The 22,359-nt window shown below is 40.9% G+C and overlaps 1 protein-coding gene across 1 annotated transcript in view; it reads left to right on the forward strand.

The window, feature by feature from the left end:
- Positions 1–22,359, forward strand: part of TTLL11 (tubulin tyrosine ligase like 11) — a 247,184-nt gene that overhangs the window by 45,744 nt on the left and 179,081 nt on the right. The window contains exons 2-3 of the mRNA XM_082656120.1: positions 4,661–4,757; positions 11,361–11,494. Of these exons, the coding sequence (XP_082512246.1) occupies positions 4,661–4,757; positions 11,361–11,494 (231 nt within the window). The remainder of the gene's footprint in view (positions 1–4,660; positions 4,758–11,360; positions 11,495–22,359) is intronic.

The following is a 22,359-nucleotide window of genomic DNA, read 5'->3' on the forward strand; positions in this document are numbered from 1 at the left end:
GTACCAACATCTGTTTGAATCCCTGCTTTCAGTTCTTTGGGGTATATTCCCAGAAGAGGAATCGCTGGATCATGTGATAATTTTTGTTTTCCGCAGTGGTTTTTAACATTACCAATGCGCAAGGGTTCCAATTTCTCTACATCCTCATCAGCACTTGTTATTTCCTTTTTATTATTATTTTTATAATAGTCTTCCTAATGGGTGTGAAGTGGTTTTGATTTGCATTTTCCTAATAATTAGTGATGTTGAGCATCTTTTCATGTGGTTATTAGCCATCTGTATATCTTCTTTGCAGAAATGTCTATTTAAGTCCTTTGCCCATTTTTTTTTTTGTGGTACGCGGGCCTCTCACTGCTGTGGCCTCTCCCGTTGCGGAGCACAGGCTCCGGACGTGCAGGCTCAGCGGCCATGGCTCACGGGCCCAGCCGCTCCGTGGCACGTGGGATCCTCCTGGACCGGGGCGCGAACCCGTGTCCCCTGCATCGGCAGGCAGACTCTCAACCACTGCGCCACCAGGGAAGCCCCTTTTGCCCATTTTTTAACTGGGTTGTTTTTGTTTAGTTGTAGTTTTTAAAATATATTCAGAATATTAATCCCTTATCAGATTTATGATTTTCAAATGTTTTCTCCCATTCCATGGGTTGCCTTTTTATTCTGTTGACAGTGTCCTTTGATGCAAAAATTTTAATTCTGATGAAGTTCAATTTATTTATTTTTTTCTTTTGTTGTCTGTGCTTTTGTTGTCATATCCAAGAAATCATTGCCAAGTCCAATGTCATGAAAATTATCCCCTATATTTTCTTCTAAGGGTTTCATAGTTTTAGCTTTTATGATTAGGTCTTTGACCCACTTTGAGTTAATTTTTGTATATGGTGTAAGGTAAGGGTCCAACTTCAATTTTTTGTATGTGGATGTCCAACTTTCCCAACACCAATTGTTGAAAAGATTGTCTTTCCCCCATTGAATAGTCTTGTTATCCTTGTTGAAAAATCATTTGACCATATATGTGAGAGTTTATTTCTGGGTTCTCTATCTTATTCCATTGGTCTATATGTCTGTCTTTACGTCAGTACCATACTGTTTTTTAAAAGTTATTTTTATCATTTTTGATTTAGAGATGATTTAGAGATGCTTTAAGTTCACAGCAAAATAGAGCAGAAGGAACAGAGATGTTTTTCCTTTATAATCACTACCCTCACATATGCACTATCAAAAAAACAGTACACTAAAATGGTACATTTGTTAAAATCAATGAACCTACATTGCAGATTCTTATCACCCAAAGTTCGTAGTTCATTAGTGTTCACTTTTGGTGGTGTACATTCTATGGGTTTAGACAAATGTATAATGACATGTATTCACCATTATGGTATCACGTAGAGTAGTTTCACTCCCCTAAAAATCACCTGTGCTTTACCTATTTATTCCTCCCTCTCTCCTAACCCCTGGCAACCACTGATCCTTGTACTGTCTCTGTAGTTTTGCCTTTTCCAGAATGTCATATAATTGGGATCATACAGTATGTAGCCTTTTCAGATGGGCTTCTTTCACTTAATAATACGCATTTAAGATTTCTCCACGTCTTTTCGTGGCTTGATCATTTCTTTTTAGTGCTGAATAAAATTGCATTGTCTGGCTGTTCCACAGTTTATTTATTCATTCACTTACTGAAGGACATCTTGGTTGCCTCCAAGTCTTGGCAGTTATGGATAAAGCTGCTATAAACATTTGCGTGGAGGATTTTTTGTGGACATACGTTTTTAACTAATTTGAGTAAATGCCAAGGAGCACAATTGCTGGATCATATGGTAAGAGTATGTTTAGTTTTGTAAGAAACCGCCAAACTGTCTTCCAAAGTCGCTGCACCATTTTGCATCCCACCGGCAACGGACGAAGAGTTCCTGTTGCTCCACATCCTCTTCAGTGCTTGGTGTTGTTAGTGTTTTGGATTTTGGCCATTCTAAGGTGTGTAGTGGTATCTCATTGTTATCTTATGCACTGTTTTGATTACTGTAGCTTTGTTATACGTTTTGGCATCAGGAAGTGTGACATTTCCAAGATTGTTTTGGCTATTTGGGATCCCTTGATATTCCATATGAATTTTAGGATGGATTTTTCTATTTCTGCAAGAAAAAAAAAAATGGTCACTGGAATTTTGGTAGGGATTGCGTTGACTCTATATATCACTTTGAGTAGTGTTGACATCTTAATAATAGGAAATCCAATCCTTGAACATGAGATATCTTTCCATTTATGTGTGTCTTTCATTTCTTTCGGCATCATTTTGTAATTTTCAGTATACAGGTCTTTGCCTCCTTGGTTAATTCCTAAGTATTTTATTCTTTTTGATGCTATTGTAAATTGAATTGTTTTCTTAATTTCCTTTTTGGACTGTTCATGGTCAATATATAGAAAAATAACTGATTTTTTTGTATTGATTTTGTATCCAGCAATTTTGCTGAATTCATTTATTATTTCTAACAGTTTGTGTGGTTGTGTGTGTGTGTGTGTGTGTGTGTGTGTGTGTGTGTGATCTTTAGGATTTTCTACATATAAGATCATGTCATCTGCAAACATAATTTTACTTCCTCCTTTCCAATTTGGATGCTTCTTACTTCTTTTTCTTGCCTATGGCTCTGGCTAGAACTTCCAATACTGTGTTGCACAGAAGTGGCAAAAGTGAGTAGCCCTGTCTCATTCCTGATATTAGAGGAAAAGCTTTCAGTTTTTCACCATTGAGCATGATGTTAGCTGTTTAAGCAGTTTTTAAAAAGATCTTAAAAAGACGTGGGATTATGAAGTCCTGGGACCTACTTAAAATTGTGTTTCTCTGTGTTCTCGGTACCTAGCACAGTGCCTGGCACAAAGAAATTACCGAATAAATTGACTTAGAAAAAGATAGTTTCTCAAAACTGAATGAGCTAAGGGCTCTGAATGAAAGGTTGCTTTAGGAATCATTAAAGTGCCAAGAACTGAAAGGAGATCATAAGGGTGATAAGGAGTCCTCAGTAATCCACTGACATGGAGCACGTGTTGCTCCTGCAGTGTGGGCAGCAAAGCCACTTGGATCTTAGTAAACTTTGCTTGGATAGTCTGCTTTTTAGAGGAACCTCCCTGGTTAAGTTATTTTTCCCTCCTCTATATTAGCACTTAATAGATGGAAGTTGTTAATGCTAATAGAGTGTGTACTATATGTCTCACTTTGGCACAGTTTTGAGATAATGTGAATGATTTAAAGGCCTTGAGTCTGTTTGCCTTCATTTTAATTTGGAATCGTTGGAAAGCATTGAGTCACCACCATTTCATTGGTAATGCTGTGTTCTCTCACTGGAACTTAGCCCTCTCAACTTGGAGCAGATAAAAATTCTGATTAACTCTAGTCTTAGGACGGGAAAATTGGATGATTTTGTTTAATGTGTTGACATTTCTCTTCATTTGGACTTTTAACAAGCAGGTTCTAAACATGAAAAAACGTGTCCTCACTCTTTTCCCTTAAGGGGGGTCATCTGAGTTACGCATTTTAAAAATACATTGTGTAAGTGCAGAACTTGTGGAGAGGCAGCAAGATGTAGTAGAAAGAGCAGGCCCTTTGGTCTCAGCGAGGGATTTTCTGGTTGCAAGTAATTGAAACCCTATAGTTTGTGCAAAGGAGATGCATTCTATGGGTATGAGGCTGCCTTACAGGATCCAAGGACAGAAGGGACAGCCGGGCTCAGAAGGGTCTGGGCCGAGGACCTAGAAGCCCTGGGAACTGAGACCACTCAGTCTGTGTTGCCAGGGCCACATGGCCTCATCTCTGCCTTTCTCTCTGCACCTGCTCCTTTCTCCTCTCTCAGCAGACTGGCTGCCTTTGCTTCTCTGTCAGGCTGTGCACACGGCCAAGCACAGCTGCCGGGCTCTGGCTTTTGATCACTTCCAGTGCAAGGGCCAGCAGAGGCTGCCGGGCATCTCTGATTTCCATATTCCTGGAAGAGAGAACCTGGTTATCTCATCGTGAGTCAAAGGACCATTCCTGGTTTGTTCATTCATTCATTCAAAAAGTCTTTGTTGAATGCCAGGAACCATTTTAGGCACTGGGGAATATATCCTGCCCTTGTGGACTGTGTGTGTGTGTGTGTGTGTGTGTGTGTAAGAGACAGAGGAAGAGAGAGAAAGAGATAGAAAGAGATTGTGAAAGCTCGTTCTGGGGGGACTGGTTTGAATGTTGTGGTCTTCAGATAAAGAGAAGTATGGTTTGGAATTCAGCCCTGCATTCAGTTCCTGACTTTTCCCATTTCCAGCTCTGTGCAGCCTTGGGCATGTTACATTACCCCTCTCAGCCCCAGTTTTCTCATCAGTGAAGTGGGCATCATGCTTTCTAGGATGGTTATGAGGATTCTAACAAAAGGGTGCCTGTAAGGTCACTAGTACAGTGCCCGCCACGCAGAATCAGAACTCTGCCTCTCAGTGGTTGTGACCCTGAGACAGTTACTTAGCCTGTCTTAATCTGTTTCTTCCCTTGCAACACGGGAAAGAAGGTCAGCAACTTCACATGCTTATTATGAGCATTAAATCATGTGATGTGTGCCAGGCCGCTGGGAGTTTGTACAGAAGAGACCCTCGGTGCCAGAGCTGCGCTTCTTGTTCCCGTCATTCATCACATTTCCCCTCTTTCTTCTAGTTCCCATTTGGCCGACGCTTGCCTTGTGACATCTACTGGCATGGAGTTTCATTTCACGACAGTGACATATTCTCCGGTCTAGTGAACAAGTTTCCAGGTATCCACTGTTATTGTTGACATTTAAAAACGTTTCCAGGGCTGAGCCTCAGGGTACGCTCTTCGACAAAAACATAACAGTGTTTAGACATCAAACTGGAGGGCTCTTAATTGGGAATGGCTGCCTACACGCTGCCTCAGTGCCGTGACCTTGGGAGGCAAGGTGATCAGGACTTAACTCACCAAGGGTTTTAAGACTGGAGGTTCCAAAACGTAAAAAGACAGGCTCTTCCGGTCTAATTCCACCGGCGGAAGAACATGACTTTCACCTTTTGGATTTCAGATATAATATGGGAGCGTCATGAGGGGACTATATTCTCAAAAGGCAAAAAAAAAAAAAAAAAAAAAAAATAGTCCATTTGCACTCACCATAGTTTCTGGAACATTTCAATGACTCAGTGAACGTGGACTCTGAATACGTCTACGTGTGTGGCTTGCCCAGGTAGACCGTGAGGTCCTGGGAGGGGCCGCGCCTCCTACACTTCTGGATGTTCCCACGGCTCCTGCAGTCCTTCCAGGCACACCGAGGCCCTCCGTAACTGCTGTCTCACCTACTGATGGCGAATTGGAGGCAGCCCTAGTTTTATGCCCATTGGAGGGAAAGGAGAAAGCAGGACCCTAAAGCAATAAAATGAACCGTTTCCCCTACAGAGTTAGTCTAACATTAATAAAAGCTGCATGTTGCACTAAAATAATAAACAAACAAACAAATAAATAAAATAAAATAGACCATTTCAATTTCTATTTAATATGCAGGAGACGGAAAACAGAAGTACTAAAATTCTGGGACAGTATCACAGAAATGGGGTTCGCAGCTTCCATTTTCTTTAAGTATCGTATTTGCAGGTACCATTTTAAAATCGAAATACACCAGTCTCCACACTGGGAACAGGAGCTGCGGACAGCCTCTGCCTTTAACCTGAAGGCATCGTCTAGTGAGACTATTGTCTAGTGAGACTGCAAGGGGGGCTCGGTGCCACACAGGTGTCACAGCCAACACTCCGAGATGCCCCTTCACGCCACTCCCAGCCTCCGCCCTATCGTATACCTTTCCGTTTTACTATTAATCTCTACCGCCCTCTTCTGCCATGATTATATTCATTATTTTGAATGGCTAAGTGAAGAGGCTGGTTAAGTTAAGTGGGCATGTGTAGGGAGAAGGGGACATTTGGTTCATCTGGGTATGATCCCAGCCAAAGGGGTCCCACTTATTTTCAGAAGTTTTAACATAACGGGCACAAACCATATAGGATACAATAATATATCATTTTTAAAAAGCACACCACCATGAATCCCATCCTCATTGAACAAAACCACAAGGTGAATATTTCTAGAATTTCTCCCAAACCTTACCCATGTTTATGTATGTTTACGTAGTTGCAGCCAGAGTGTAGTTCTTTTCTCTAGTTGTTTCATTTATGCTTATTTTTAAGAGGAGGATCAACTTATTCTTTTTTTTTGGAATTCCATGCCACGTCTTTAAGAAAATACCTCTCACAAAACCCAATAGCCATACGTTATACATGGGCAAGTTATGCCATGTCCACTCGCGGGTTTTTCAACTAAGCAAACAGACCACCACGGGCCACCTGGCTCAGCTTTACTTACAAGGATACAGGACAGGAAACACAGCTTGCCAGTCAGTCAGCGTCAGACGTTTCTTCTCAGTGGCGTCATGGCAAGGGTTCCAGAGCTAGTCTTTGGCTCCGTAAGTGAAAGCTCAGGTGCAAAGAGACAAGATCCACATCGGTGGATGTGGGTCTCCCTTGACTTAGAAACCCTGTAGGAGCCAATAGCTCACATAGCTCCTCCACAGCACAGCTTCCAGGGTCCCCACCAGGGTCATGCTCCGTTACAAGATTCACTGCACTCAGGAAAGCCCGGAGCTGTGGCTCTCTACCAGGAATTTATGCAAGATGACAATAAGGGATCATTTTAACCATATGCTTTGTTGTCTAGTCACACAGCTAACTTTCTCCCTTTATTGGTTTCCTGGGGAACAGAGCTAGAAAATTAACCCAAGGTCAGATTGGTTCTTAGAGGAGAAAGTGTTTTGTCAGGAGGACTCTTGCAGCCAGGGTCCTTGCACAGTTTAATGGGATAGCTATTATTTTCTCTGTCTTGCTGCTCATAAAAGATGACTTTTGATGCCACTAAAAGAACTTATTGGGATATTGGGAGAACATAATTTGGAAGAGAACAACTCTTTGAATATGGACAGAGTTCCCAAGACATGAATTATCAAATGAGGCTTCACTGACATGTTCCCTATTTGCTCACGCCTCATCTGGTGGCCGAGAGTAGGAAGGAAGGAGTCGCTATAGCTCTACATTTGGGACGCAAATAGAAATACAGAATAAAATACACTCAAAGGGCTAGTTTCGTTAAAGGTGATATAAGAATATTCATTCTAAAGAAGCACATTTGCCCCATCTCACGTTCCATGTGCCAGTGACAGGTACGTACAATTTTCCACTTTACTAACAGCAATTAGTTAGCTCCAATGACAAAGCAGGCCTGTAGGCAGTGGGCCAGGGCCGCCACACTCTGCCCTGTGAAAGACACCAATCCTTAGTGATGGGGTGATTCCAGAATGGTCTGTCCTTTGGCTCCCGTTGGTGTCCACGCTTATGTGCTGTCTGTGATATATCCCATTATTCTGAAGATGCATTTTGTATGCACTGTGTATTACTTAGAGCAAGTTCTAGTGGACGTGCCAGGCAAGGATAAACACTTCACATGCTGAATAAACTGAAAACTTTTGGATACGCATATGGAAGTAATTTATTTTGTTCGTGTCAGCACGTTAGATTTTAGCCACTTTTCTATGGGCAATTTCCTTCAAGATATGTTATTATATCTTAACTGATGAATTAAGACTTTCACTAAAAATAATCTGATTTAGATATGTCTTTGCCTTAAGAAAGCCTAGAACCATCAATTCTCAGCTTCGCAAGCAACAGTTTTTTTTGCTGAGTTTCCGGGCCTGAGATGTATGGCACCACGTGGCGGGTGGTGCCTGAGAGCCCACCCTGAGGAGGGGACTTTGTCAGAGGAGGAGAGGGCTCCAGCGAGGGATCTCTGGGGACAGCCATCTGCCAAGCACTGGTCTGGGCTAGGGATACAAAAACAAGGAGAAAAGCACGTAAAGAGAGAAGGCAAATACAAAATAAGCACCATGCCAGAGGGATGCTGTGCGAATGTGGAACAAGGGCACGTGACCTAACCCAGATTTGCTTGGGGGGGCAGGCAGGGCAAGAGATCCTGGAAAAGAGGATTGAATGTGAACTGAGCCTCCAGGGATGGATGGGCCTGTCCCCTTTGCAAATCAAGGGAGCAGATGGGGTGCAAAGGCATGGAAAGCTTTGCACGTTGCTCGTTCAGCAAAGGGCACGTGGCCCATGCTAGTTAGAAAGGGTCAAGTTTGATAGGGCGGTGGAGAGGTGAAAGGCAGGGCCCAAACTTCACCGGGAGCCACTGAGAAATTTCTAAGCTAGAGAGTGACGTGGCCCAGCCTGCAGTTTGGAAAGCTCTGCCAGAGGGAATGCATTGGAGGCAGGGGTGCAGGTCGGGGGTTTGGGGTGGAAAGGCTGAGAGAGGAAACAGCTAAGAGGCCACTGCAGTATCCAGGATCTGAAAGTATCAATGTTTGCTTGTTGTTTGGTGGTTTTAATGTGTTTTTGCCAAGAATTATTGTTATAAATGATACTTGGGTTGAATAGCACTCCCAACATAGCTCAGATTGTGTGTTTGATTTGTTTTGTTTTGTCTTAAATTGGGCTAAGTAGGCCTGTGTGGGCAAGCCTGAGATCAGACTCCTGTGTAACACCAATGGGCCGAGACCACCCGAGGCCCTGGGACTCCAGCGAGGCAGACAGAAGAACCCAGGCCCAGAAGCAGTGGCAGGAGGCAAGCTCTTGGGTGAGAAGCTGCAGCCTGAGTTAGGGGCTTTCCCCAACCGACAGGGGAACGGCCACAATAGGGACATCTAGGAACAGACCTTCTTGAGAAGTGCAGGTAGACAGTCAGCCTCAAAAGAACCTGTTAGTATAGCAGGAGCCCAGCCAGTGGGCTCAAGTCACACGAGGACTCCAGCCCTTGCAGGGGAGGCTTAGGGGGAACAGAGGAGGAACATCGGAGACTGCAGGGCAAAGGCGTCGCTGAGGCAGCCACTCAGGCACCAGGAGCTAAGGACCGGTGACCAAACTTTGGGGACAGGCAACAGAGCCTCAGAGAAGTAATTAAAATCCTCCTTATCTAACTGGACTACAAAGAAAGGGTCCAAGCTCCCCAAAGGGGAGCTAATGGTTGGACCTAGAGCTTCTGCCTCAGGTCAGAATGGGTCCCAGAGCCTCGGGCAGGGGTCGCAGGGAGGGGTCACGTGCTGCAGCTGCTTGGAGAAGGTAGACAGAGTGTGGAGCCAGCATGGCCTGACAGTGACCTCCCTCTTTACAGATTTACTCTGGAAGCATATGCCCTGGAGCAGCTGCTCTTGTCCGCATCTTAACTGAGAGATGACAGAGCGCACATCTCCCTCTGAGCCCCTGCCAGAGGCAGGGATGCTTGCAGCCACCACATGGGGGCTCGTGAGGGCTCAGAGATGCTTCCCCTGCAGCTTAAAGATGGCGGAGGAACAAAGGCGTCAGTAAAAGTGGATTGAGGGAGGTTGACACTGCTGCCTTCCAGAGACAGGCATTGAGGCAGGGTTCGGGGTGAGCCGTCTACAGCCTGTGGGAAAGGTAGCCAGTGGCTTGAAGGGATGCTTCTTAAGTTGGCTGGGTTTTGTAGAGAACTGTCTGGAGACAGACGCAGATGTAAACTCAGAAACAGATCTGTTAGCCGGCATGGGGGCTGGTGAGCCGCATGACAAAAGGAGCCACTGCAGATTTAAAATGAATACTTACTCCATCTGCTGGACCTTGGTTTTCACAAAGCTTCTCTGGAGCATTCGAACCACGCTCCTGTACTCACAGCACTCCTGTGTGTGTTATGTGAGTCCTTCTGACCCGCCGAGGGATTCCTGAAAGCAAACCTTCTCCTGTCACATGGCCATTAAAGCTCGGACAATACCACAGCACTGTTTGGCCAGGGAGCATCACGTATTTGCTGTAAGGTGCTGTGTTGCACTCAGTTAAGCAGGTTTTTAGTTTAATACTATAACTAAAATGTGAAACACAACTAAAACATTTCCAAAGAAGTTGGAATTTCGTGTACTTTGCGTTCAGCTCCAGTGTTTGTAACTCAAAAATTCTAATCTCATGGGGGAATAAAAGGAAATAGCTCTAATTTTTGGACTCATACTGATTTCTTGGGAAGTTCAGAAAAGTGTCCTCAGTGAGTTTCCTCTAATATCAGAGAAGCCGTGTTAGAGCACAGTTTATTAGTGCCTTTAAAGCTCCTTTATTTCTTTTTTAATCTTCTCTGTCTCTTTCTAAACAAGAACTAACAACCTAGGCACTGACATCTTGAAGTTGCCATCTTTTAGATTTTTATTGCTCTTTTTAATATGCTGAGGGAAGCAAGAAGTAGATTATTAAAGCCTTCATTCTCAGTGTTCACCCTTTGCTTCCTGAACGTAGTTTAGAGAAACCTCATGCATTCTGACTTTGCTCATTTGCAATGCAGTAATTTGGACCTGCCAAGCTGACTTGGAACTTTGTACTTTCTATTAAAAATGACTTTGCTAGCAAATTTCTAGTTATTGATGGAACTGTGTGGCCCCTTTCAGGGTGAAGGCCATTTTTAGTCTCCATTTTTTTGAGCAGTGATATTTGCCTTAAGAAATAAGCATGCTAAAATTTTAAATAATTTTTACCTATTTGCCTAAAATTTGCTAAGATATATACTCCGTTTCTTTTCTTGTCAGCATTTCTAAAGATGTGACAAGGAAAAAAACTACCATTCTTCTAAAATGTTTCATAAGTGAGACATTTCCATCCCCTCTGGGCAAATTAATGAGATATGATCAATGTCAGTTTCAGTACTCATAACTGAAGAACTCCTACAGATTCCATTTTTTCCCCTTAAACTATAAATTACGCTGTGCTAACCTCTCCACTTCGTGTCCTTATTTCAAGGAGACAGACGTTCTGCTGAAAGGTGTGTATTTTTCTGTTTTATTCCTTTAATACTCATGAAAGATTAAAACAAAGCAACTTAATTAAGCTTCTCATAATGTAACCAGAGTCCACTAGTTAATATTCTCCAGGGTATAAGATGGAAGGAATCCCAGAGGTATGCGTGGTGGCCCAGAATTAGAGCGGATATTAAGTTTCAAGTGCAAGATATAAATTCTTCTCTTTATTTGTTATCTAGGGGCTGACAAAGAGTGGAATAATAAACTAGGTGGAAACTCATTCTTTTAAACTGATGCTTCATTTTTATGAGAAAAAAATATCCATCTATTCCCTCAAGTTTTTCATTAATTTGCTAGGTCTTTCCAAACCATGAATCACTGCTGTGGGGAACCACTCAGACCTTTTTTTAAAATCCTGTCTGAAAAGGTGAATATGTCGGGTGGGTGGTTTTAAAAGTCCCCACTTATGGCTGTTTTATAGCTAGTGGCCCACTGTTGTTAAAACCTCACAACTTCTCTTCTCCCCAGGCATGACGGAGATGGTGCGTAAAATTACTCTGAGCAGAGCAGTGAGAATCATGCAGAATCTCTTTCCTGAGGAGTACAACTTCTACCCTCGCTCGTGGATTCTGCCTGACGAGTTCCAGCTCTTTGTGGCTCAGGTAGGTGGCACTCCGTCCCCATGACCCTTGAATTCTATGATGGTTGCAACTTGGTCCTGGGTCCTGTGTGCTGGGAGCTGGGGCAAGGGGTCCCCAGGAAGCTGAGACTGGTTTAGGGGGTGCCTTAACAGGACACAGCAGGTGTTGCCGCGATCAAGGCAGCTTGCAGAGTTGAACGGGTAGGATGACAGGCAGGTAAACTGAAGAAGTGGGTCCTGACACCAGGAGACAGGCCTGAGGATGGTGTCAGGAGCTAGATCATGGGGTCAGGGCGTCTGCAGAGCCAGGGAGTCAGACCTGGAGCAGAGTGTTGAGTCCACACGCGGACTGGGGCTGTTAGGGTGAATCCCAGAAGTGTGGTCTCCCTGGTATCTCGTGGCGTGAAATGTGGGAGGTTGGGCTCTCATTCAAGACCACTGAGTAGGTCTGACAAACTGAGGGGGAAACCTTCTAAGTGTCCTGCTTTAAATTTGTTCCAGAATCAATTTTCAGATGACCCATTCCATATCCAAACAGTAAACAAAAACAGCTTGAAGTGGTAATTTTGAAAAGGAAGCTCTCTATGGAATGGTAGTCATGTGGGTCTGTATACATTTCTTAAAATTCTTCGAATTATCGACTTGAAATGGGTGCATTTTGTTGTATGCAAATTATGTGCACAGTTAATTAAAAAAAAATAAACAATCAGCTGGTCCCTATACTCGATCTCCCACTTCTGTGGCTTTGCTCACACCACTGTCGCTACGTGGAATAACTTTCTGTCCCATTTCTACAACTGTTTATTTAAGTATTCTGCAAGACTGAGTTTAAATGAGATAGATACCGACTGTGTCTTCAAAATCAGATAAGTTAGAAGAGCATTGCTATCATCCCCAGAAGTTCCTCTGTGCCTTTTTGCCATCATGCCTCACAACCCCCAGCCCAGGCAACTGCTGATCTGCATTCTCATTATAGATTGGTTCTGCCTGTTGAAGAAATTCATATAAATGGAATCATACAGTATGTACTCTCTTGAGTCTTTTTTTTTTTTTTGAGAATTATGTTTTTGAGCTTCATCCATGTTTGTTGTGTCAGTAGTTTGTATTTTTATTGCTGAATAGTGTTCCATTATGAATATACCCTAACTTATTTATCCATTCACCAAAGGATGGGCAACTGGGTTATTTCCAGTTTGAGGTTATTATAAATAAAGCTGCCATGACTGTTCATATGCAGGTCATACACCCTTCATCTAGCTTCTCTTAATATTAACATCTTGTATAATTACTGAAACTGGGAAATTAACATTGATATAGTCTTACTAAATAATCTACACACCTTGTTTGCATTTTTCCTGTTGTCCTACTAATGACCTTTTTCTGGTACAGCATCCACCCCATATTCCCTCATTGCCTTTAGTTTTTATTTCTCCTTATTTGGTCTCCTCTGAGCTGTAACAGTTCCTCAGTCTGCCTCTGTCTTTCATGACCTTGATTCTTTTGAAGAGTACTGACCCGTTATTTCCTTAAGAGTGTCACTCAACTTGGTTCTGTCTGATTTTTCTCATGATTAAATTCGGATTACACATTTTTGGTAGAATACCACAAAAGTGATGCTGTGACCTTCTCAGTGCAGCATATCAGGAGAGATACACGATGTCAAGATGTCTTAATTCTGGTGATGTTAAGATTGATCCCTTAGTTAAGGTAGTATCTGCTAGGTTTCTCGACTATAAAGTTACTACTTTTCCCTTTGTAATCATTAAGTATCTTATGGGGAGATACTTTGAGACTATGCAGATAGCTTATTTGTCTCATAATTTTTTAAAAAACAGCTTTAACTAAGGTACAGTTAAACTGCAAATATTTAAACTTTGCAGCTTGCTATGCTTTGATATATATATAAAACCCCATAAAACCATCATCACAATGAAGATAATGGACATATCCATCACCCGCAATGTTTCCTCATGTTCATTTATAATCCTTTTGTCCCTCTTCTCCCTGACCTCTACCTTCCACTGCCAGGCAACCGTGGATGTGTTTTCAGTCAAAATTAGTTTGCACTTTCTAGAATTTTATATAAACGGAATCATACAGCAGATACTTTTCTGCGTGTGTTGGGGGTGGGAGGGGTCTGGCTTCTTTCACTCAACATGTTTTGAGATTCATCCGTATTGCTTCATAAATAATTCATTCCTTCTTATTACTAAGGCGTGTTCCATTAAATGTATTTACCACAGTTTGCTTATACCGTCGATTGCTGCTGGACATTTGGATTGATGCCAGTGTTTAGCTGTTACAAATAAAGATAATATGAACATTCATGTCTAAGTCTTTGTGTGAACATATGTTTTCATTTCTCTGGAGTAAATGCATAGGAATAGAATGTCTGGATCATATAGTAGGTGTCCATTTAATTTTAAAGAAAGTACCAGTCGTTTTCCAAAGTGGGTTGTGCCATTTTGTATTCCCATCAGCAACTATGACCATTCTGGTTCTTCCACATCCCTGCCGACTCTTGGTAACAGTCAGTCTTTTTAATTTTAGCCATTCTGACAGGTGTGTGGTGGTTTCTCATTGGTTTTAATTTGTATTTTCCTAATTATTAATGATGTTGGGCTTCCCTGGTGGCGCAGTGGTTGAGAATCTCCATGCCAGTGCAGGGGACACGGGTTCGAGCCCTGGGCCGGGAAGATCCCACATGCCGCGGAGCAACTAAGCCTGTGCACCACAACTACTGAAGCCCACGTGCCACAGCTACTGAAGCCAGCATGCCTAGAGCCCGTGCTCCGCAACAAGAGAAGCCACCACAATGAGAAGCCTGCGCACCGCAACGAACTGCAGCTAGAGAAACCTCACACACAGTAATGGAGACCCAATGCAGCCAAAAATAAATAAATAAATTTATTTTTTAAAAATGGTGTTGAGCGTCTGTTTATGTGCTTATTTGCCATCCAAATATATTCTTTGATGAAATGTCTATTCACATCTTTCACCCATTTAAAAAATTGAGTTATTTTTATTGTTGAGTTTTGAGAGTTCTTTATATATTTTGAACACAAGTATTCATCAGATATACCAACTGCAAATATTTTCTCCCAGTCTGTGCCTTGTCTTTTCATCCTTTCAGCAGTATCTTTTGAAGAGCAAGTTCTAAATTCTGATGGATCAGTTAATTGATTTGTTCTTATATGGGTCATGCTTTTGGTGTCATATATCAGGAATCTTTACCTAACCCAATTTCACAAAGATGTTCTCTTATGTTTTCGTCTCCAAGTTTATAGTTTTAAGTCTACGTCTATGATTTGTTTTGAGTTAGTTTTTTAATATAATGTGAGGTATGGATTCACTTTTTCTTGTTTGTTTGGTTTACATGAGATATCAAATAGCTTCAGAAGTGTTTGATGAGAATACTAACCTTTCCCCCCATTGCCTTTGCACTTATGTTGAAAACAGTTGCTCAAACGTGTGTTGGGTGTATTTCTGAATTCTCTATGCTATTGGTATATTTGTCAATGTTGATGTCAATACCTCACTGTCTTTGTTATTACAGCTTTATAAGGAGTCTTGAAATCATGTAGTGAAAGTCCTTCAACTTTGTACTCCTTTTTCAAAGTTGTCTTGGCCATTATAGTCTTTTGATCTGCCTTGTGAATTTTATTTATTTATTTATTTTTATGTTTTTTGAATTTTATTTTATTTATTTTTTTATACAGCAGGTTCTTATTAGTCATCCATTTTATACACATCAGTGTATACATGTCAATCCCAATCGCCCAATTCATCACACCACCACCCCCGCGCCCCCACCGCTTTCCCCCCTTGGTGTCCATACGGTTGTTCTCTACATCTGTGTCTCAACTTCTGCCCGGCAAACCGGTTCATCTGTACCATTTTTCTAGGTTCCACATATATGCGTTAATGTACGATGTTTGTTTTTCGCTTTCTGACTAACTTCACTCTGTATGACAGTCTCCAGATCCATCCATGTCTCCACAAATGACCCAATTTCGTTCCTTTTTATGGCTGAGTAATATTCCATTGTATATATGTACCACATCTTCTTTACCCATTCATCTGTCGATGGGCATTTAGGTTTTTTCCATGACCTGGCTATTGTAAATAGTGCTGCAATGAACGTTGGGGTGCATGTGTCTTTTTGAATTATGGTTTTCTCTGGGTATACGCCCAGTAGTGGGATTGCTGGATCTTATGCTAATTCTATTTTTAGTTTTCTAAGAAACCTCCATACTGTTCTCCATAGCGTCTGTATCAATTTACATTCCCACCAGCAGTGCAAGAGGGTTCCCTTTTCTCCACACCCTCTCCAGCATTTGTTGTTTGTAGATTTTCTGATGATGCCCATTCTAACTGGTGTGAGGTGATACCTCATTGTAGTTTTGATTTGCATTTCTCTAATAATTAGTGATGTTGAGCAGCTTTTCATGTGCTTCTTGGCCATCTGTATGTCTTCTTTGGAGAAATGTCTATTTAGGTCTTCTGCCCATTTTTGCATTGGGTTGTTTGTTTTTTAATATTGAGCTGCATGAGCTGTTTATATATTTTGGAGATTAATCCTTTGTCCGTTGATTCATTTGCAAATATTTTCTCCCATTCTGAGGGCTGTCTTTTCGTCTTGTTTATGGTTTCCTTTGCTGTGCAAAAGCTTTTAAGTTTCATTAGGTCTCATTTGTTTATTTTTCTTTTTATTTCCATTACTCTAGGAGGTGGATCAAAAAAGATCTTGCTGTGATTTATGTCAAGGAGTGTTCTTCCTATGTTTTCCTCTAAGAGTTTTATAGTGTCCGGTCTTACATTTAGGTCTCTAATCCATTTTGAGTTTATTTTTGTGTATGGTGTTAGGGAGTGTTCTAATTTCATTCTTTTACATGTAGCTGTTCAGTTTTCCCAACACCACTTATTGAAGAGGCTGTCTTTTCTCCATTGTATATCCTTGCCTCCTTTGTCATAGATTAGTTGACCATAGGTGCATGGGTTTATCTCTGGGCTTTCTGTCTTGTTACATTGATCTATGTTTCTGTTTTTGTGCCAGTACCATATTGTCTTGATTACTGTAGCTTTGTAGTATAGTCTGAAGCCAGGGAGTCTGATTCCTCCAGCTCTGTTTTTTTTCCCCTCAAGACTGCTTTGTCTATTCAGGGTCTTTTGTGTCTCCGTACAAATTTTAAGATTTTTGTTCTAGTTCTGTAAAAAATGCCATTGGTAACTTGATAGGGATTGCATTGAATCTGTAGATTGCTTTGGGTAGTATAGTCATTTTCACAATATTGATTCTTCCAATTCAAGAACGTGGTATATCTCCCCATCTGTTGGTATCATCTTTGATTTCTTTCATCAGTGTCTTATAGTTTTCTTCATACAGGTCTTTGGTCTCCCTAGGTAGGTTTATTCCTAGATACTTTATTCTTTTTGTTGCAGCAGTAAATGGGAGTGTTTCCTTAATTTCTCTTTCAGATTTTTCATCATTAGTGTAGAGGAGTGCAAGAGATTTCTGTGCATTAATTTTGTATCCTGCAACTTTACCAAATTCATTGATTAGCTCTAGTAGTTTTCTGGTGGCATCTTTAGGATTCTCTATGTATAGTATCATGTCATCTGCAAACAGTGACAATTTTACTTCTCCTTTTCCAATTTGTATTCCTTTTATTTCTTTTTCTTGTCTGAGTGCTGTGACTAAAACTTCCAAAACTATGTTGAATAATAGTGGTGAGAGTGGACATCCTTGCCTTGTTCCTGATCTTAGAGGAAATGCTTTCAGTTTTTCACCATCGAGAATGATGTTTGCTGTGGGTTTGTCATATATGGCCTTTATTATGTTAGGTAGGTTCCCTCTATGCCCACTTTCTGGAGAGTTTTTATCATAAACGGGCGTTGAATTTTGTCAAAAGCTTTTTCTGCATCTATTGAGATGATCTTATGGGTTTTATTCTTCAGTTTGTTAATATGGTGTATCACATTGATTGATTTGCGTATATTGAAGAATATACGCAATATATTCTTCAATATACGCAGAATATTCTTCAAGATTTGCGTATATTGAAGAATTCCATCCCTGGGATAAATCCCACTTGATCATGGTGTATGATCCTTTTAATGTGCTGTTTGATTCTGTTTGCTAGTATTTTGTTGAGAATTTTTGCATCTTTATTTGTCAGTGATATTGGTCTGTAATTTTCTTTTTTTGTAGTTTCTTTGTCTGGTTTTGGTATCAGGGTGATGCTGGCCCATAGAATGAGTTTGGGAGTGTTCCTTCCTCTGCAATTTTTTTGAAGAGTTTGAGAAGGATGGGTGTTAGCTCTTCTCTAAATGTTTGATAGAATTCGCCTGTGAAGCCATCTGGTCCTGGACTTTTGTTTGTTGGAAGATTTTTAATCACAGTTTCAATTTCATTACTTGTGATTGGTCTGTTCATATTTTCTATTCCTTCCTGGATCAGTCTTGAAGGTTATACCTTTCTAAGAATTTGTCCATTTCTTCCAGGTTGTCCATTTTATTGGCATAGAGTTGCTTGTAGTAGTCTCTTAGGATGCTTTGTATTTCTGTGGTGTCTGTTGTAACTTTTCCTTTTTCATTTCTAATTTTATTGATTTGAGTCCTCTCCCTCTTTTTCTTGATGAGTCTGGCTAATGGTTTATCAATTTTGTTTATCTTCTCAAAGAACCAGCTTTTAGTTTTATTGATCTTTCCTATTGTTTTCTTTGTTTCTATTTCATTTATTTCTGCTCTGATCTTTATGATCTCTTTCTTTCTGCTAACTTTGGGTTTTGTTTGTTCTTCTTTCTCTAGTTCCTTTAGATGTAAGGTTAGGCTGTTTATTTGAGATTTTTCTTGTTTCTTGAGGTAGGCTTGTATAGCTATAAACTTCCCTCTTAGAACTGCTTTTGCTGCATCCCATAGGTTTTGGATTGTCGTGTTTTCATTGTCATTTGTCTCTAGGTGTTTTTTTGATTTCCTCTTTGATTTCTTCAGTGATCTCTTGGTTATTTAGTAGTGTATTGTTTAGCTTCCATGTGTTTGTGTTTTTTACGTTTTTTTCCCTGTAATTCATTTCTAATCTCAAAGCATTGTGGTTAGAAAAGATGCTTGATATGATTTCAATTTTCTTAAATTTACTGAGGCTTGATTTGTGACCCAAGATGTGATCTATCCTGGAGAATGTTCCGTGCGCACTTGAGAAGAAAATGTAATCTGCTGTTTTTGGATGGAATGTCCTATAAATATCAATTAAATCTATCTTTAAAGCTTCTGTTTCCTTATTTATTTTCATTTTGGATGATCTGTCCATTGGTGTAAGTGAGGTGTTAAAGTCCCCACTATTATTGTGTTACTGTTGATTTCCTCTTTTATAGCTGTTAGCAGTTGCCTTATGTATTGAGGTGCTCCTATGTTGGGCCCATATATATTTATAATTGTTATATCTTCTTCTTGGATTGATCCCTTGATCATTATGTAGCGTCCTTCTTTGTCTCTTGTAATACTCTTTATTTTAAAGTCTATTCTGTCTGGTATGAGAATTGCCACTCCAGCTTTCTTTTGATTTCCATTTGCATGGAATATCTTTTTCCATCCCCTCACTTTAGTCTGTATGTTTCCCTAGGTCTGAAGTGGGTCTCTTGTAGACAGCATATAGATGGGTCTTGTTTTTGTATCCATTCAGCAAGCCTGTGTCTTTTGGTTGGAGCATTTAATACATTCACGTTTAAGGTAATTATTGATAGGTATGTTCCTGTGACATTTTCTTAATTGTTTTGGGTTTGTTTTTGTAGGTCCTTTTCTTGTCTTGTGTTTCCCACTTAGAGAAGTTCCTTTAGCATTTGTTGTAGAGCTGGTTTGGTGGTGCTGAATTCTCTTAGCTTTTGCTGGTCTGCAAAGCTTTTGATTTCTCCATGGAATCTGAATGAGATCCTTGCTGGGTAGAGTAATCTTGGTTGTAGATTACTCTACAACCAATCTTGTAGATTACCAACCAATCTTGGTTGGTTCTTCCCGTTCATCACTTTAAGTATATCATGCCACTCCCTTCTGGCCTGTAGAGTTTCTCCTGAGAAATCAGCTGTTAACCTTATGGGAGTTCGCTTGTATGTTATTTGTCGTTTTTCTGTTGCTGCTTTCAGTAATTTTTCTTTGTCTTTGATTTTTTCTAATTTGATTACTGTGTGTCTCAGGGTGTTTCTCCTTGGGTTTTTCCTGTATGGGACTCGCTGCGCTTCCTGGACTCCAGTGGCTATTTCCTTTCCCACGTTAGGGAAGTTTTCGACTATAATCTCTTCAAATATATTCTCGGGTCCTTTCTCTCTCTCTCGTCTCCTTCTGGGACCCCTATAATGCTAATGTTGTTGAGTTTAATGTTGTCCCAGAGGTCTCTTAGGTTGTCTTCATTTCTTTTCATTTTTTTTCCTTTATTTTGTCTCGCAGCAGTGAATTCCACCATTCTGTCTTCCAGGTCACTTATCCGTTCTTCTGCCTCAGTTATTCTGCTCTTGATTCCTTCTAGTGTATTTTTCATTTTAGTTATTGTATTGTTCATCTCTGTTTGTTTGTTCTTTAATTCTTCTATGTCTTTGTTAAACGTTTCTTGCATCTTCTCCATCTTTGCCTCTATTATTTTTCCGAGGTCCTGGATCATCTTCACTATCATTATTCTGAATGTTTTTTCTGGAAGCTTGCCTATTTCCACTTCATTTAGTTGTTTTTCTGGGGTTTTATCTTGGTCCTTCATCTGGTACATAGCCCTCTGCCTTTTCATCTTGTCTGTCTTTCTGTGAATGTGGTTTTTGTTCCACAGGCTGCAGGATTGTAGTTCTTTTTGCTTCTGCTGTCTGCCCTCTGGTGGATGAAGCTATCTAGCTATGAGACTAACTTGTGCAAGTTTCCTGATGGGAGGGACTTGTGCTCTGGTGGGCAGAGCTCAGTAAAACTTTAATCCACTTGACTGCTGATGGGTGGGGCTGGGTTCCCTCCCTGTTGGTTGTTTGGCCTGAGGGGACCCAACACTGAACCCTACCGGGGCTCTTTGGTGGGGCTAATGGCTGACTCTGGGAGGGCTCACGCCAAGGAATACTTCCCAGAACTTCTGCTGCCAGTGTCCTTGTCCTCATGGTGAGGCAGAGCCACCCCCCGCCTCTGCAGGAGACCCTCCAACACTAGCAGTTAGGTCTGGTTCAGTCTCCTATGGGGTCACTGCTCCTTCCCCTGGGTCCCAATGCGCACACTGTTTGTGTGTGCCCTCCAAGAGTGGAGTCTCTGTTTCCCCCAGTCCTGTCGAAGTCCTGCATTCACATCCCACTAGCCTTCAAAGTCTGATTCTCTTGGAATTCCTCCTCCCGTTGTTGGACCCCCAGGTTGGGAAGCCTGACGTGGGGCTCAGAACCTTCACTCCAGTGGGTGGACTTCTGTGGTATAAGTATTCTCCAGTTCGTGAGTCACCCACCCAGCAGTTATGGGATTTGATTTTACTGTGATTGCGCCCCTCCTACCGCCTCACTGTGGTTTCTCCTTTGTCTTTGGATGTGGGGTGTCTTTTTTGGTGAGTTCCAGTGTCTTCCTGCCGATGACTGTTCAGCAGTTAGTTGTGATTCTGTTGTTCTCGCAAGAGGAAGTGAGAGCACGTCCTTCTACTCTGCCATCTTGAACCAATCTCCTCACTCTATTGTATTTTAAAGAGATTTAAATAACAAGAAGAAAAAAATCATATATGTACTCATGTGGTTACCGTTTCCAGTGGTTTTTATTACTTTGTGTAGATTCACATTTCTGTTTTGTGTAATTTTTCTTTAGCCTAAAGAGTTTCCTTTAGCTTGTGTTAAGGGTCTTTTGGTGATGAATTCTTTCAATGTTTGTATTTATTAAAGTTTATTTTGCCTTTGGTTTTGAAAGACATTTTATCTAGGTATACAATTCTAGGTTGATATATTTTTTTTCTTTCAAATCTTTTAGTCTGTTACTCCTCTGTCTTCTTGCTTGTATTGTTTCTGACAGCAAGTCTGTTGTAGCCGTTATCTTTGATCTTCTGTATATAACATGTCCTTTCTCTCCGGCTGCTTTTAATATTTTCTCTTTATTACTGTTTTTGAATAATTTGATTGTGATGTGTTTTGGCGTAATTTTGTCTATGTTTTTCATGTCTGGGGGTCATTGAGCTTTTAGATTTGTGGGCTTATAATTTTCATAAAATTTGAAAAATATTTGTCCATGATTTCTTCAGGTATTTTTCTGTCCATCCCACCTCCTCTCATTTGGGGGACACCAATGACACATATACTAGGTCACTTGAAAGTGTCCCACAGTTCACAGTTCACTGATGCTCTGTTCATTTTTTTTAAATTTTGTTTCATTTTAAAGTTTCTGTTGTTTTTGTCTTCATGTTCACTTTTTTTTCTTCTTTAATGTCTAATCTGCTGTCTAATCCCATTTAGTCTACTTTTCATCTCACACATTGTAGTTTTTATTTCTAGAAGCTAGATCTGGGTCTCTTAAAATACCTTCCATAGTTTTACTTAGCTTTTTTAATGTATGAAATGCATTATAACAACCGTTTTAATGTCATTGTCTGCTAATTCTAATTTTGTGTCCATTCGGGGTTGGTTTTGATTGATTGGTTTTTCTCTTCATTATGGCTCACGTTTCCTTGCCTCTTTTCATGCCTGGTCATTTTTAGCTGGATGCCAGACTTGGTGAATCTTACTTTATTTAGATGTTGGGTATTTTTGCGTTCCTATATATATCCTTGAACTTTGCTGTGGGATCCAGTTAAGTTCCATGGAAATAGGTTTGGGGTCTTGTTTTCAAAGTTTGCTAGGCAGGACTGGAGTAGTGCTCCATCTAAGGCTAGTTATTCATCACTCCTGAGTCAAGGATTGTATA

The sequence above is a fragment of the Grampus griseus genome (assembly GCF_964374135.1).
Source record: "Grampus griseus genome assembly, chromosome: 6".
In the NCBI taxonomy this organism is placed as follows: Eukaryota; Metazoa; Chordata; class Mammalia; order Artiodactyla; family Delphinidae; genus Grampus; species Grampus griseus.